General features: G+C 43.6%; 1 protein-coding gene across 1 annotated transcript in view; it reads left to right on the top strand.

Annotated features, from left to right (window-relative positions):
- Positions 1-10,099, top strand: part of sik2b (salt-inducible kinase 2b) — a 42,054-nt gene extending 31,955 nt beyond the window's left edge. The window contains 7 exon segments of the mRNA XM_029446595.1: positions 571-786; positions 788-803; positions 891-1,184; positions 3,702-3,859; positions 4,625-4,732; positions 4,971-5,056; positions 5,664-10,099. Coding sequence (XP_029302455.1) covers positions 571-786; positions 788-803; positions 891-1,184; positions 3,702-3,859; positions 4,625-4,732; positions 4,971-5,056; positions 5,664-6,300 — 1,515 coding nt within the window. The 3' untranslated portion in view covers positions 6,301-10,099.
- Positions 10,100-14,206: the final 4,107 nt, after the last annotated feature.

Below are 14,206 nucleotides of genomic sequence, written 5' to 3' on the forward strand. Positions count from 1 at the left end.
TCTTCATCCTTTCACTTCCATCTCCCCTTAATGACCCCCCACCCCTTTTCATCGTCTATTTCTCAACGTTGTTCTCCCCTCTTGTCCTCAGTGTCTGTGTGTGTGTGTGTGTGTGTGTGTGTGTGTGTGTGTGTGTGTGTGTGTGTGTGTGTGTGTGTGTGTGTGTCGGTTGAGTAACAGCATTCCTATCCCAGCACACTTCAGAAAGCAGATGGGGAATTGGGCAAAGTTGCTCTTTCTAGACTAACACCAGGCTTTCCGGTTACTGCGGCCACTCATGCAGATGATCTTTGTCTGTGTGTGCGTGTGTGTGTGTATGTGTGTGTGTGTTTGTGTGTCAGTCACCCAGCACTTTCAGTCAAACTCACTTCCTGGCCCTGCATTCCTTTATCCCCACCCTCCACCAACTGTAGTGAGTGGAAGGAAAACAGAAGGAGAGTAACTAATGGAGCCCTCATTCTCAGTATGGCGTTCGCCTTTTGTGCGTGTTTGCTTGTGCGGAGCTGTTTTCTTCCTGACAGTCAGTTTTGAATGTATAGTTATCGTTCCCCCCCCCCCCCCCATCTCTAGGTGAACGGCTGCCTGCTGGACCCCCTGCCTCCCCCTACTGTCCTACGCAAGTCCTCCACCTCGTCGCCTAGCAACATGATGGAGATGTCGATCGATGAGGGCATTGAGACCGAGGAGCCTGATACAGAGGATGATCCAGCCCACCTGCTCTCGGCCTATCAAACGGCTCGGTTCGGCCAACGGCGGCACACACTCTCTGAGGTGACCAATCAGCCGGGGACCTTCGAATCAAGGTATGACGTCACCTGATCAAACACACACTGTCACATGTCTCTAATGCTCAAACGAAGCTGTTTAACAAAAATCATTTTGTCCCCCAGGTAAATTATTCACTCTAGGCCACAACCCCTCCATGGGCAGCATGGACTCGGACATCGGCTACGACATGGGCTCCATGCACAGCGACCTCGGCCTGCTGGAGGATCCCCCCTCTCTCAGTGAAGTGTTACAAGCCAACAGCTCTGCCCCAGGCGTCACCCCTACACCTTTCTTGAACGCTCGGCCCGCCAACCCAGCAATGGCCGTCCTGACTTCCCAGCACAGGGAGACGCACAATCGCTCCCCCATCAGCTTCAGAGAAGGACGCCGTGCCTCCGACACCTCCCTCACCCAAGGTCAGAACCAGCAGTGTTCATTTGTCTCTTCTGTCCTCCATATCCTATTCATTCTTCTCTGTGGATACTCTCTTAAATCACCCGCTTCTCTAAATGCACTCAGGATACATTGACTTCATAATGGGTTAAGCATCTTCCTCGACAAACCCAGGTACTCCAGTTTTAGAGTCAAAACGGCCATTCTGTCCCCTGAATAGGAAGTTTCGCTGGTTGTGTTATGTGACATTGCATTTTCAGTGCATTTAAATTGACGAGATGACAGGAGGCTGCAAAGAACAATGAAAAGATGTTTGCCAACTATCAGCAGATATATAACAGAACAGAAAAATATAAAAATCCATTTTAAGGGGAACTGCAGAGAACTGCATATGTAAGGTTGGGTACCGAACTCGGCACTACCAAGCGCCAATTCACATTAAATCAAAAGGTGCTAAATTTTGCTACTTCTGGGTGAGAGAGTATGTGCCACTGCCGCGAAAGTGCGGCACTGGCAGAGAGAGAGAGAGAGAGAGAGAGAGAGAGAGAGAGAGAGAGAGAGAGAGAGAGAGAGAGAGAGAGAGAGAGAGAGAGAGAGAGAGAGAGAGAGAGAGAGAGAGAGAGAGAGAGAAGAGAGAGAGAGAGAGAGAGAGAGAGAGAGAGAGAGAGAGAGAGAGAGAGAACATGCCCCCTGCAGTTGGTGTGGCTACACACAACTGGATGCAGACAACCCTCGCTACAACCTTTGAAATGCAAAGCTGGCCAGGTCAACTTGTCTTACATGTGCTCCCTACGAGTGTCTGGTGTGTGTGTGTGTTACACTATGTCCTGGTGACAGACTGACAGGCTGCAGGCTCTAGGGATGGGTTTGAGAGGGTAGCCTCTAGTAGCATAACACACCCGAATCTCCGACAGCAGTTGCATTGTGGATATTGTATAGAATAAAAAAAGACGATATCTCTCATTTTGATACTTTTTAAACTGTCCATCATGAGTCTCACTTCAATGTTATAGAAGTACAATGCTAAATCGGTGCTCAATTACTCAATTGTCCATAATGCAATACAGACGTTTTGACATCTCTTCTTATCATTACTGCACTTTCCCTCTGACTACACAACTGATTGCGGCAAGATTAGACATGCTCTTGAGAGATTGCTGAAAGATATTATGTGACTGGTGATTTCAAAGAGTTTCTCTCAACCTGTTATGTTCACTTCCACCTCAGACAATCAGTCGTATATACAGTAAGTGGGAATTAGATTCCAGATCCGACACGTCTCCTTAAAGCCCAGTCACCACGCGCTGCAGAGTTTGATGTATAAACTTAAGTGTCAATGTGCTTACGTATGTCTGAGACTCTGGGATCCACGGAGCAGCAGTCAAGAGGAAGAGCATTGATTCTCATGACACAGACACAACGCCCCTGCTGCAGCTGCTCCCTCACACCCTTATACACACATATACGTGTATACTATACTATATACTGCCTTCTGGATAAAAATGCCTCATTCCCTCTCTCATTTGGTCCCCCTCCTCTCTTCACACACCGTCTCTTCCTCCTCTCTCTTCCCTTCTCTCATCCTCTCCAGTCTCTGACGACTATGACGGTGATGATTCATGTATACTATCATGTTGCCAAATCATTTCCAGAAGATTGTAGCTAGCTCATACAGTACAAATGACATAACACCAAACGCAGACAAGTTCTATGTACAATAATTTGTCAGGTACATTTAAATAACTTTATACCTTCAACCCTACAGAAACAAAAGGGATGTTTATGTACCAGGGACTAGAAAAAACAAACAAAAAATCTAAATTTCATACTTAGATAGGAACCCTGTAAAAATGTCATAAAGTATTGTATGTAAACAATCATTATATAGTATTTAATCGAAATGTCATAAAAAGTTATAGTATGTCATAAAAACATTATCAGTCATTGTATGTTATATCCTAAAAATGTTATTGAAAGTCAGAATTTGTCATAAGAAATGTCAAAACGTCATAGTATAGTAGTGTTATAAAAACAATTATAGTTAAAAAGTTATAGTACAGTGTGTCCTGCATTGTGCATTTGCTGTTATTTTTATATATATATATATTTTTCCTGTAATCCTCTTTGGAGGGTGTTGATGCAGTGGATTCTTTTTGCGTCAGACTGCTGACTCTGGTTTTAAATAACTCCCACCATCACGGTGAGTCAGGTCCTATCGTTCACAGCCACGGCTCGTCACCACTGGATGGGTCTTATCTGAGCTACTTGCTGTTGCACACACACGCAGATACTGTCACATGTGCACACACAAACACATCATACCCACAGCGGCTCATGACGCACATCCAGCCACACTGTCAGTAGGGGTGATGAAAAGTGCTAACCATTCAGTCAGTTTGCTAACGTCAGTGAGGATTAAGCCAGACTCTCCGAGAGGATGGAGCCTTTGACATCCTGTTATGAAGAGAGAAGAGATTCTATCGATCAGCTGTAAGAGTAAATACTGACTTAGTATTGTGGGGATTTGTTTATGCTTTTAGGTCTAGTCGCGTTTCGGCATCACCTCCAGAACTTGGCAAGGACCAAAGGAATCCTGGAGCTGAACAAAGTCCAGATGCTGGTGGAGCAGATGGGCTCCGGGGAAGGGGCCGCCATGGGCCCCCTGGGACCACACCACCACTTACACAACCTCCTGGAGGTCAGTCCTACTGCATAATTACACAAACAAACATCCATCCTTCATTCAAACCCATTCAAAATCGTTCTCTTCCCAAACCCATTCTCAGCCTCAATCCCTCTACTATCCTCACCTCATGTTGCCCAGAAAAAAAGAAGAAAGAAACAGGCACCCAGGCTGTTGTGTAACCCCATGAGAGGCAGCCAACTGTGGCTTGTTTACTGTCTCCCGTCCCCATGGGGCCTGGAGCCTAGGCCAATGTGAATGCAGCCATTGTTGAAGTCAGTCAGACTTACCCATAGTAGGCCCAAGCTGCAATCACACACAAAGACGGGCACACATATACACAAAATGATACAGACACACTGCAAGGGGAAACATTTGAGGAAAGATCCGTAGATTTTCCTGGAAAACAAATCCAAAGAAAATGAATTGCAGCAGCAGACCAGATCTAGTTGTTTTCCTTTTATCCATCTCTCATAATTCAATAACGCAGCTCTTTGTTGGTTATGATGCTGGGGCACCATCATCCTTTTAATTTGCTTTCATTTCATTTAACTACTGTGTAATCCATGTGGTGCATGCCATTCAGAGAAAGGCATCTGGCTGATCAGTCACCACACAGGCATTTGGGCAGACGGCATCGATAATCCAGTTAGACCACACGATGAAACACCCAGACCCTGACACCGCTTTATTAGCCGACAGGGATACGTGTGTCCACGTGCATGCGTGTACATGAGCATACATTTCCCTTGTTCTAATGCTTTATGTTTTTGATTAAAGGGTGAGGCATCCAGGCAGCAGGAGGGCCTAGCTTTATACCAAGGTGGGCCCCCTCTTCTGTCCCGCAGACAGAGTTTAGAGACACAATACCTCACGCATAGACTACAGGTACAGTCTAACACTCACTCTTCATGACTATATTTTATTTAGTTTATACCTGATACAGACCTGTCTTTCTCTTTTAAGCCAAATGTCTGCTTTGCGTAACATTCAGTGATATCATTTTTTATCTAAGGATCAGCAGATCTGCCATGATGCAACAATAATGAAACTGTTTTTAGCCATTGTTACCATGGTAATTATCCTGAACACAGTCATCAGTCCCAATCTCTCTTCTGCCCTAAAGGCCAACGTCTTGGCTAACAGTCCTGCTAGCTGCCAGCTTTTCTGTAAGGACACTCGAAGTTTAGAGCAACAGCTGCAGGAACACAGGTAAATCCCACTGAAAATGTCTGCTCCGCACATTTAATTCTTTTATAGATTTCTTTCATTTCATGAAATATTTTCAGTGCTTTTCTCTTGTGTTCGTTGACCTTTCACTGCTAGAAATTTGTATTTTGAGAAAAAAAAGCATTTGTTTGAATGCAAATAAATTAGAAGAGTTAATAATATATTGTACTCCACAGACAATAACTGAAGGTTTTTAAACACCCAGCAATGAAACTACAAACCAGCTACAATTTCCTTGCCTTTCACATCAGTCATTCAGCCTGACATTGTGTTCATGCTTGCTGATTTCTTGTTAAAAGGGGGGTTATTTTGTTTAATTTTTGTTGCAGTTGGTAGTCTTAGTCAACGTTTTCCACATTGATCAAAGAAATGTGTCGATTTAAGACGATGCGTCAATCTCAACCATGCTTTTCTCCATTTTTCTGCAAATATTTTTCATGGAAGTAGCGAGGCTAATTATCACCTCCACCTGTGCGAAACATGCAGGATGTTTGAATTCAGTATTTTTTTGCAAGCTTTTTGTTAGTCCTCCTTGTGTTGATTCAAAGTGATGTCTTGCTCTAAGAGGGATCTACTGCGCTCCCCACAGACTGAACCAGAAGAGGATGTACCTGCAGCAGTCACAGGGCATGGGGCTGCCGGTCTACTTCAACCAGATGCAGATAGATGAAGGATCTTACCCGACAGGCAGCCCTGCTCTGGACCCGGGGGCGTCTCACAGTTCCCCTCAGCTCCCCCCCATGTCAGCCGCCCACCAGCCTCAGCAGCAGGGCAGTCCTCAGGCCTCGCCTCCCTTCAGCCACCCCCATAGCATGAGCCCCTTGATGGAGCCGGGCCAGGGCCTGGTGTATGATCCCTACATGAGCCACCCCCACTACACCCAACACCTGCCCCCTGGATCTCACCTCCACCACCAGCTCCACCATCCCATGCCTCATGAAGCCTCTGCCAGTGCCCTGGGCTTCAGCTACCCTGCAGGGTGTGAGCAGCAGGCCCTGGGCCCTTCCATTGAGGGTCTTCACCTCGACCAGTACGAGTTCTTACTGGACCCCGCCTTGTTGCCCCCGCCTGCTCCAGGAGAGGCGGAGGCTGGAGCTGTGGCCGGGATTTTGGCTTGTCCGGGGCAGTCAGGCGGCCTTGGCCTGCGTGAGCTGCAGGGTTCCCTCCTGGAGGGTGAGATGATGGAGACCGTGGACTCCCAGCATGGCATTGTACTGGTCAACTAAAGTCAGCTGAGGGTTTAATAGAAAGCCGTATTAAGCAATGAGAACCTACGCAGCATTAAGAGCAGAGAGAATGGAGATATAAGCGGGGGCCACAAGCGTAGCAACAGGGAAGGAAAAGTGTTCATTTGTGTACGACTAATACAAACTTAATGTCTTAGTGGTGATGAACTTTAGACAACCTTTCTACCACGATCCTCCCTTAGCCTACCTCCCTTTCTCCCTCTCCTCCTCTGTTCTCGTTCTCATCTGCTCTGTGAGGCAGGAACAGGTCCGATATGTGGCACAATGAGAGCTTCGCCGTGCCAACTTGGCGAGGCTGCTGTTGTCACGGATGTTGTGACACCTGTGAGGACTGCGTCGTGCAGCCCGGCGGGCACTGCACATCCTGGAGGCTGCCAGAGTGCAGCATTTCACCTAGAAAATGTTTGGAAGTGAACTAATTTAGGACCGACTGTCAGACAACCATAAGGACAATGGCTGGCAGTGTTTTTTGTATTTAAAATAGGACACCATCAACAACAATAGACTGGTTCTCGAAACACTTCTGTGGATTTTCTTTTCTATTTCAGTAGATTAAAAAAACAACTGAACTGAGAAAATGGCCCTCATTTATCATGGTACCATAGATATCCCTGCAAATTCAAGTGTTAAAAGTGTTTTTTGTCCATTTTATAGAAATGATTTTGCACATTAATGTGAGTGCAAAGGCCAACGTGATGGCCGTATTCATGAGTGCACAGGTTTCAACACTAACATAAACAGTACAACAGGTAACTTTTGTTTTCAAACGAATACCCTAAACATGTGGAGTTGAGCACCATGTTGGGGAGTAAAGCACCACTTGTTGATCTTGTGCTTTTAACAATGCTAAACTCTCTCCAAGCTTCAAGGTAAATGAAAATAATAGATAACACAATTCTGTAGCGGCGGACTTTTGTGTAGGCCACGTGACATGAATAATCATTTTTGGGTTTTCTTTGCGTTTTTATAAATTGTAACTACTGATCCTGATTTATTGCCTCACTACTGAACTGCTTTTCTTCCCGCATTTAAATCCGATTGCACACACTTGCCAGGTCTTATGAGGATAATGACCGGTTTTTGCAGGCAAAATGGCCACACGGTCTATTTAACAATTGCATTGTGGGTCATGTGTTTGCCTGATAAATGAGGGCTGATGTAATTAATGTGTGTTTGGTTGAGAAGTAGCGTTGTTTTAGACAGTCAATATTATTCTATTTTTGTGGCAATACTGAAGCAATATTAATCCTTAATGTTGAGGGATTATGAATGGAAGCCTCACCTGTACAGCCAACTCTGATTGGTTCCCGGGGACCTCTGAGTCGTCAGCAGTGACATCACTTGAGCCGATGATGTAACCAGGAGATAATCTCTCCCTCACTCGTCCGTGGAAGTGCAGGGACAAACCTGGTGTGTGTGTGTGTGTGTGTGTGTGTGTGTGTGTGTGTGTGTGTGTGTGTGTGTGTGTGTGTGTGTGTGTGTGTGTGTGTGTGTGTGTGTGTGTGTGTGTGTGTCCATCACATCATTTGTCTGAACAAGACAAACACTGTATTGACGTCTCCATTCAAAATAATAAAAACTGTGCTTTCCCCCTCAGTGCACAGTCGTAGCTTTTAGATTAATTCTGGTTTACATCCTCGATGCTCCAGTCATGCCTCTGTGTCGTTTTAATAATGAATCGTATTTATAATAATTTAAAGATTCCCTGCATTAGATTTCATGAAATAATGTTTTCCTCTCTGATATTGGGGACGCTGTGAGACAAAGATTGTCCGAACATCCGTCACCTGACACTGGATTTTGACTACAGGCTCACCGCCGCTCTTTGACTGAGAGATCTTTTTTTTTTTTTACACACCTACTTTTCAATTGGAATAACAGGACAGCGAACGTCAGAGGTTTGAGATAAGATTATTGGACCGTTGTGTCACAGTCCAATAATCATTCAGTGGTCATGAGTTAAACTGTTCAACGGTTTGTTTGTCAGATTAGCCTTCAAAACAAGACTGTGGCTCTCAGCCTGTAGAATAGACGTAGCAGATATCTTAGAGTTCACAGTCCGACTCTAAAGTACAGAGCTGGTTTAACTCGGTCTTTATAGTTGCAGTCTTAAGATGGCTAGAAAATGTGGACCAACTGTGTTTGCACTCCTGTTCAAGACTTAAAGGAAAAATCTACCCTGAAATACTTTGAACACCGATCATTCAACAGCAGGCTTAATCAGCTGTGAGACGAAGCATCTGTTGATTTTCTTTTTCATTTGTTCAAAGTTGACAAATCTAGTTTTGTCTGACCATCGTCATTTTTAGTATCGTCATATTTCATTTGACTAATAATGAATTTTTCTCTCAAGTCTAAGATTTCTTTTGGCACTTTAGTTGAAACGAGACTTAAACAATATGTCCTCAAAATGTTTGCTGACAACAAGCTGTCTACCTGTATCAGCTCTGCAACAGACTAACAATTGATCAATATTCTCCAATTGAACACCAAAGTTTTGACCTCAAGCTCTGAGAGCGAATGCTTTGTAAGTCACCATTTAGCAGTGGACATTTAAAGTCATAAGGGCAGAGACACTAATTACTCAGCAACAATGGCCTTGATAGACCGGCGTGCGCTGCAGCCATGTTGCAAAACAGGTCTTGTGGTTGCATTAAAGGTTCCACCCTAAAATGTACAAATGCTGAATGTTTCTTTGGTTCATACACCCACATTTTATTGACGGGATCAAGCTCACACCCAGTTTGTGGGTCATGTTGAAAAAGTGTGTTTTAGAAGAGTGTGATGCAGGTTCAACATGGAATTATAATTCTGTGGTTTACAGAATTATAATAGTGTTATATAATAGTGTCTACATGGCAGTGTAAGAGTGTCAAAGGGTGGATTTAGCCTTCAAGTGAATATTTTTGATTTTGACAATGGTCGTGTTAGAACAGCTACAAGTTGATCTGTGGAAATTGAATACTGGAGCACTTTGACAACAAGGGGAAGAAGAGATGCAGCGAGAGAGGAGGAGGAGGAGGAGGAGGTGAGAAAAGGTTTGTGTCGCTCTGCTGTTTGCTGGCAGATGAGACAAACCGTGATCTATAGGAAACGCCTTTCTCCTCCAATAATGGACACAAAACAAAATGATTTCAAAGAAAGACCAGACACAGTAACACTTTATCTGATTGTTTATTTTAATCCAAGAAAGAGAAACGCTTGTCAGTTTACGGCGAGTGTTCTTTGTACAAATTAGTGGTGCAGTGAATCTTCGGTGCACCAAGGTGAATTTTGTGTTGAGCGTGAAAAGTGTTCAGTGTGCCTTTTTACTTTTTTCGTATTTTCAATCTAAATTTAAGATTTTGAATAGCAACATTATTTCTGTTTGGACCCTTTTTATCATTTATTTGCTCATGATTGCTTTTTTTTTCTTTTCTTTTTTCTTTCCAAAAATCAGTAGAGCCAGGTTTTACAAAGGTACAAAACCAAAGTCCCTCAGAAGTTTCCCTGTACGACCCACCGTGTGGAGTTCTGGAGCTTCTTTGTCAGCTTCTCTACCGTGCTTTTTCTTGTTGGTCAATCAGTGTATGCCATTTAAAAGTATTATAGCAATATTTCTCTAGTTGAAGACATGAAGATTCTAGTGGATGTGTTTCCAAGTATCATAATTACACCTCCTGCTGATAAAACAAAAACATCAATCTATAGAAATCCAGTTTTATATTTACCTTCATTGATGTTGACCACACATAAGCTAACTTGCTGTTGAGATTAAAAAAAGGTTTATTGAACATAACAAATATTGTGAGTGTTTTCTTTCGTGTCGATGGGTCAAATCATTTGTGTGATAATAATTTCAAATGTCTGATTGTCTTCATCCTGGTATTTGAAACACAGTTACAGAGCTGACACCAAAGTATTTTCTACCACACGCACTCTGCTTCCTTTTCCACATAATGAAATTGTCCTGTAACTACAAACTGCAGCCGTCTGATATCCCCCCAGGGTTTCATGGTGTAGGCGTGGGTTAATGACCTGGAAAAATTCACACCATGTGCTTCATATGAATTGTTGAGTCATAGCTGAACTTGAATTAATTTAAACCAGAATTAAAGCACCCGAGGTGTTCAATCCAGGGGGAGCTACAGGACTGGACTGGTTCTGTTGCATCATTTTAATATCCATGTTGTCTAAAGCTAGACGTCAACTACTGACGAATATTTTGGTAGTTAAAGTTGACAGGGTTATGGTTTCACAAGCGTGTTACACATATCTGCAGTTAATTACACAGGAGATGACAGATGTTTAGTTCTCCACTCAACAAAAGAATGAGCTGTCAAGAGGACGTTTGTGTCGTTAACGTAATCGAAAGCGTACCTGTACACTACATTACCCAGAGGCAGTAAACTCTACCCAGCTGGTCCGACTTACAGGTGAGAATACAAAGGAACACAATAAAGTTGAGTGTCAATCATTCGTCATCAACAACAAGTGCATCAAGTGGCTTCTCTTGCATTTTCAGAGCTGCCTTAATGAACATTTCACAGGAACACGTTCCCAGAAATAAACTCCATTCACCAAAACAAGTAGCAGAAAACTGACAACATGGACAAATAAAAGCAAAACCATCTGCACACTGGTATATATTATATATCATTTGAGCATTACTAACTTTTGCAAGACCGAAAGTTGTACGTGGATTGAAACGTGTCTTTCTTGGATAAAAAGATGAAGAATCACACTTCATCAGACGTGCATCAACCAGACTACAAACATACACTTCCCTTTTGTACAATCAGCCGTGAGCGTCTGCAACATTATAACCCAGTGTTTACAGGCAGGAGGAGGGACTGAATAATTCATCACCACTGATAAGCACCAAAGCCCTGACCGGTGGCTGAGATCACTGATCTGACATCACATCACAGCCCATCTCCATGGCAACTGCCTGTCAATATTTATCAAACTACATGAAACTCAAACACGGTTTTTTTTCTTATAGTAAAGTAAAGCTAAAGGCCGGTCCTGAGCCGAACTCTAATTGGTTGACCTCATCTTCACATCTGAGAAGAAGGCTGCAGGCTGTAAATAGTTTCAGAGCAAAACAACGCTACTACCAGGGAAACCAGGGTCACTTCTTTTCCTGGGATCAGACCATGTGCACAACACACTGTTTAGTACTGCTGATCCACACTGATCATCTGAAACATGGGCTGGGTCGCACTCGTACTGATCAGATTTCAGTCGACGTAGCTTCACATTTTGCATCTGTTGCCTTTAATGCAAAGTGAATTTGACTCTGAGCAGAGCTGCGAGACCGTGGCTTTAAATGGGATCAACCGTTGATCCCATTTAAAAATGCTCCTTCCTGCTCAACACCTCCTGCTCTGGTACGAGAGAAAAACACCGCCAGATAAAACACAAAGGGATATGTCGGTAAACTTTCATTCTATATCTGAAAAGTACGATCTCGCAGCGAAAACGGCAGCAAATTCCATTTAAGATTGAGTTATTTGTAGTATGCTTATGTATTCAGTGCCATTGTCTGCCATTGAGACCTTCAGCAGACCGTCTGTCACAGACGCTCTTTGGGGAAGAGAAGGAGAAAAGAAAGGTGAGGACAGACAACGGTAATCTTCTTCCTTTCATTCTATAAAATATCACACTATCAGAGGCCTATTCACTCATCAGGCCAAAGTATACTGTAATGACATCAATGGTTGCCATGACAACAGGCGGAGGGTGGATGACAACATCCTACTGCGTCTTTTTTAGAGCAGGAGATCACAGCACTGTTCAGGATTAGAGCTGCACAATAAATAAATAAATAAATATAACAAAAGGAAAATGAGACAAATGCTGGAACTGTGAATGCAGAGGGGAAATATGAACGTTTGTAAAACGCTTGCACCTTTTCTGTGATATACATCATATCAACAAATATCATTATCATTAAACTGTAAAGCCCAGTTCAGCATACAGGCTTTTGTAGCGAGTGACGTAAATGCCACAGCTCTGCGTTTTCTTACATGTGTGTTTTCTTCATTGAAGGTCATACTGCCCTCATACGCATGTGTCCCCCATTATTCAGCTTCAGTCTTGTGCCTCTGAATACACTGAACAAATGCTGGCCAGCAGATGGACAGAGTCTAACATCCCAGTACAGATGACCCAGTAGTGCCTGGAAAAATGGATGTTCCAGCCAAGCCAAGAGTCACACACTCGTCTTGAGCGATCCTTGCTCTGATATTTTCTAGAGTAGAAAGTTTGTACGGTTTATAAACCCGTGCTCCATCGCTAAAGGATGACAGAATAAAAAGAGGAGGGGGAGCTGAAGTGACAAGGTGACTTAAAGAAAATGAGTGTGCCAACGCTCTTCTTCTCCCCGACTGATGTTTGTCATTTGTCACAGTGAGAGCATCTGACCTCACTATGTGTGTGTGTGTGTGTGTGTGTGTGTGTGTGTGTGTGTGTGTGTGTGCGCTGTGCTGTGCTGTGTGGAGGCTTTGCTTGACTCCTTTCATTATAAATGACACAGTCCTGGGAGGCAGCTGCATTGACGTCAGGGCTCTCAGCACTGTCAAGGGCTCTGGCTGCTGCTGAAAATCCCCCCAAATAACGGGATCGAAATAGAAAGAAATAGGTTGCTGCTGTTTCATTACTGCCTCATGAACTCAAGTAGATTTGGTGTAGGGTGGGGGGGTTGAGGTTTAGCACTCACACGCAAGTAATCGTGTTTTAATGAAGATTCTCAGTTGTCGTGAAAAAATACAGTTTAAATCTTTAGCGTGTTCTTCCAGCGTCTAGATGACCAGTTTAAAAATAATAACTTCATATATAGTATACGTGTTGAAAAGTCAAGTGTGGTTTGGTTATCAGTCTCAAATGTTCCATCTACGGTCAATCCTCCTCCTACCTCGAATAAAGCAACAGCTCTCAAGGTGGTCTTGCTGTAGCAGAATGTGCTGACACACAGCAGCTGCACAGACCTGTGTATTACAGTGTATGTGCATAATGTGCTCTGGCGATGAGGTATATACAGTGAAAGGGCTGGGTGGAGGATTGGGAGGACACATGGCTCCGAGGAGGGCTGATGGGAGATTTGAGGAGATTAAAAAAGGAAGGTTGAGATTCTCATAAAGGTCTCTGCCATGTGATTCATTGCCCTAATCCCCTCTGTTGATTGCTCATTTGGAATTAACAGAACGAAAATACTACAAGTACAGCTCAATGTTCTGTGTTATTGCTGAACGACCCTGGAAACTTGGGTCAAAAAAAGACCTAAATATGTTTTTCATATAATCAAGCTACACATACTTGAGAAAGACAAATATTCTTTCACAGCCCAGCCCTTATTTTGCAGCGTTCCTCTCCCTTTCAGTAGTCGTCGGTATGAGGGCAGGTGTCAGCTGCAGAGCCCGACCTGCTCTGCAGGATTCCATGTGGCCAAAACAGCCCAAAGGACCCGCGCTTTCATCTGCACAGCAGCCGCCTACCGAGTTAGAGCTGACCAAATATGAGACCAGGAACATGTGAAATTAATCCCACATTTTCTTACGTCATTTACAGGCTGAGAAGATAAACTTCATGCTTAAAAAGGATATCGTTACAAAGCCGACAAAGTATTTACCGTTCTTGGACCTTTAAGTTTTACGTCACAAAGATTATAATTAGGCCTTCGTTGATATTGAAGAACTTTGATACTTGGTGGAGCGAGCTTTTCTTGCATTGGATAAACACTGTTGACTGTTGTTCTGGAGGAAACCCTGCTGCAGTCTGCAAGAGAAGTGCCAAAGACTGACACTTCAACTTTGTTCAGTGCACAAGTAAATGTCAACATCTTGAGACGCTTCAACGCTAGCTGCCAGTTCAACTTCTTTTATTAATTGTATTTTGAACGCCT

Source organism: Cottoperca gobio, chromosome 13, assembly GCF_900634415.1.
Source record: "Cottoperca gobio chromosome 13, fCotGob3.1, whole genome shotgun sequence".
NCBI classification, from domain to species: Eukaryota; Metazoa; Chordata; class Actinopteri; order Perciformes; family Bovichtidae; genus Cottoperca; species Cottoperca gobio.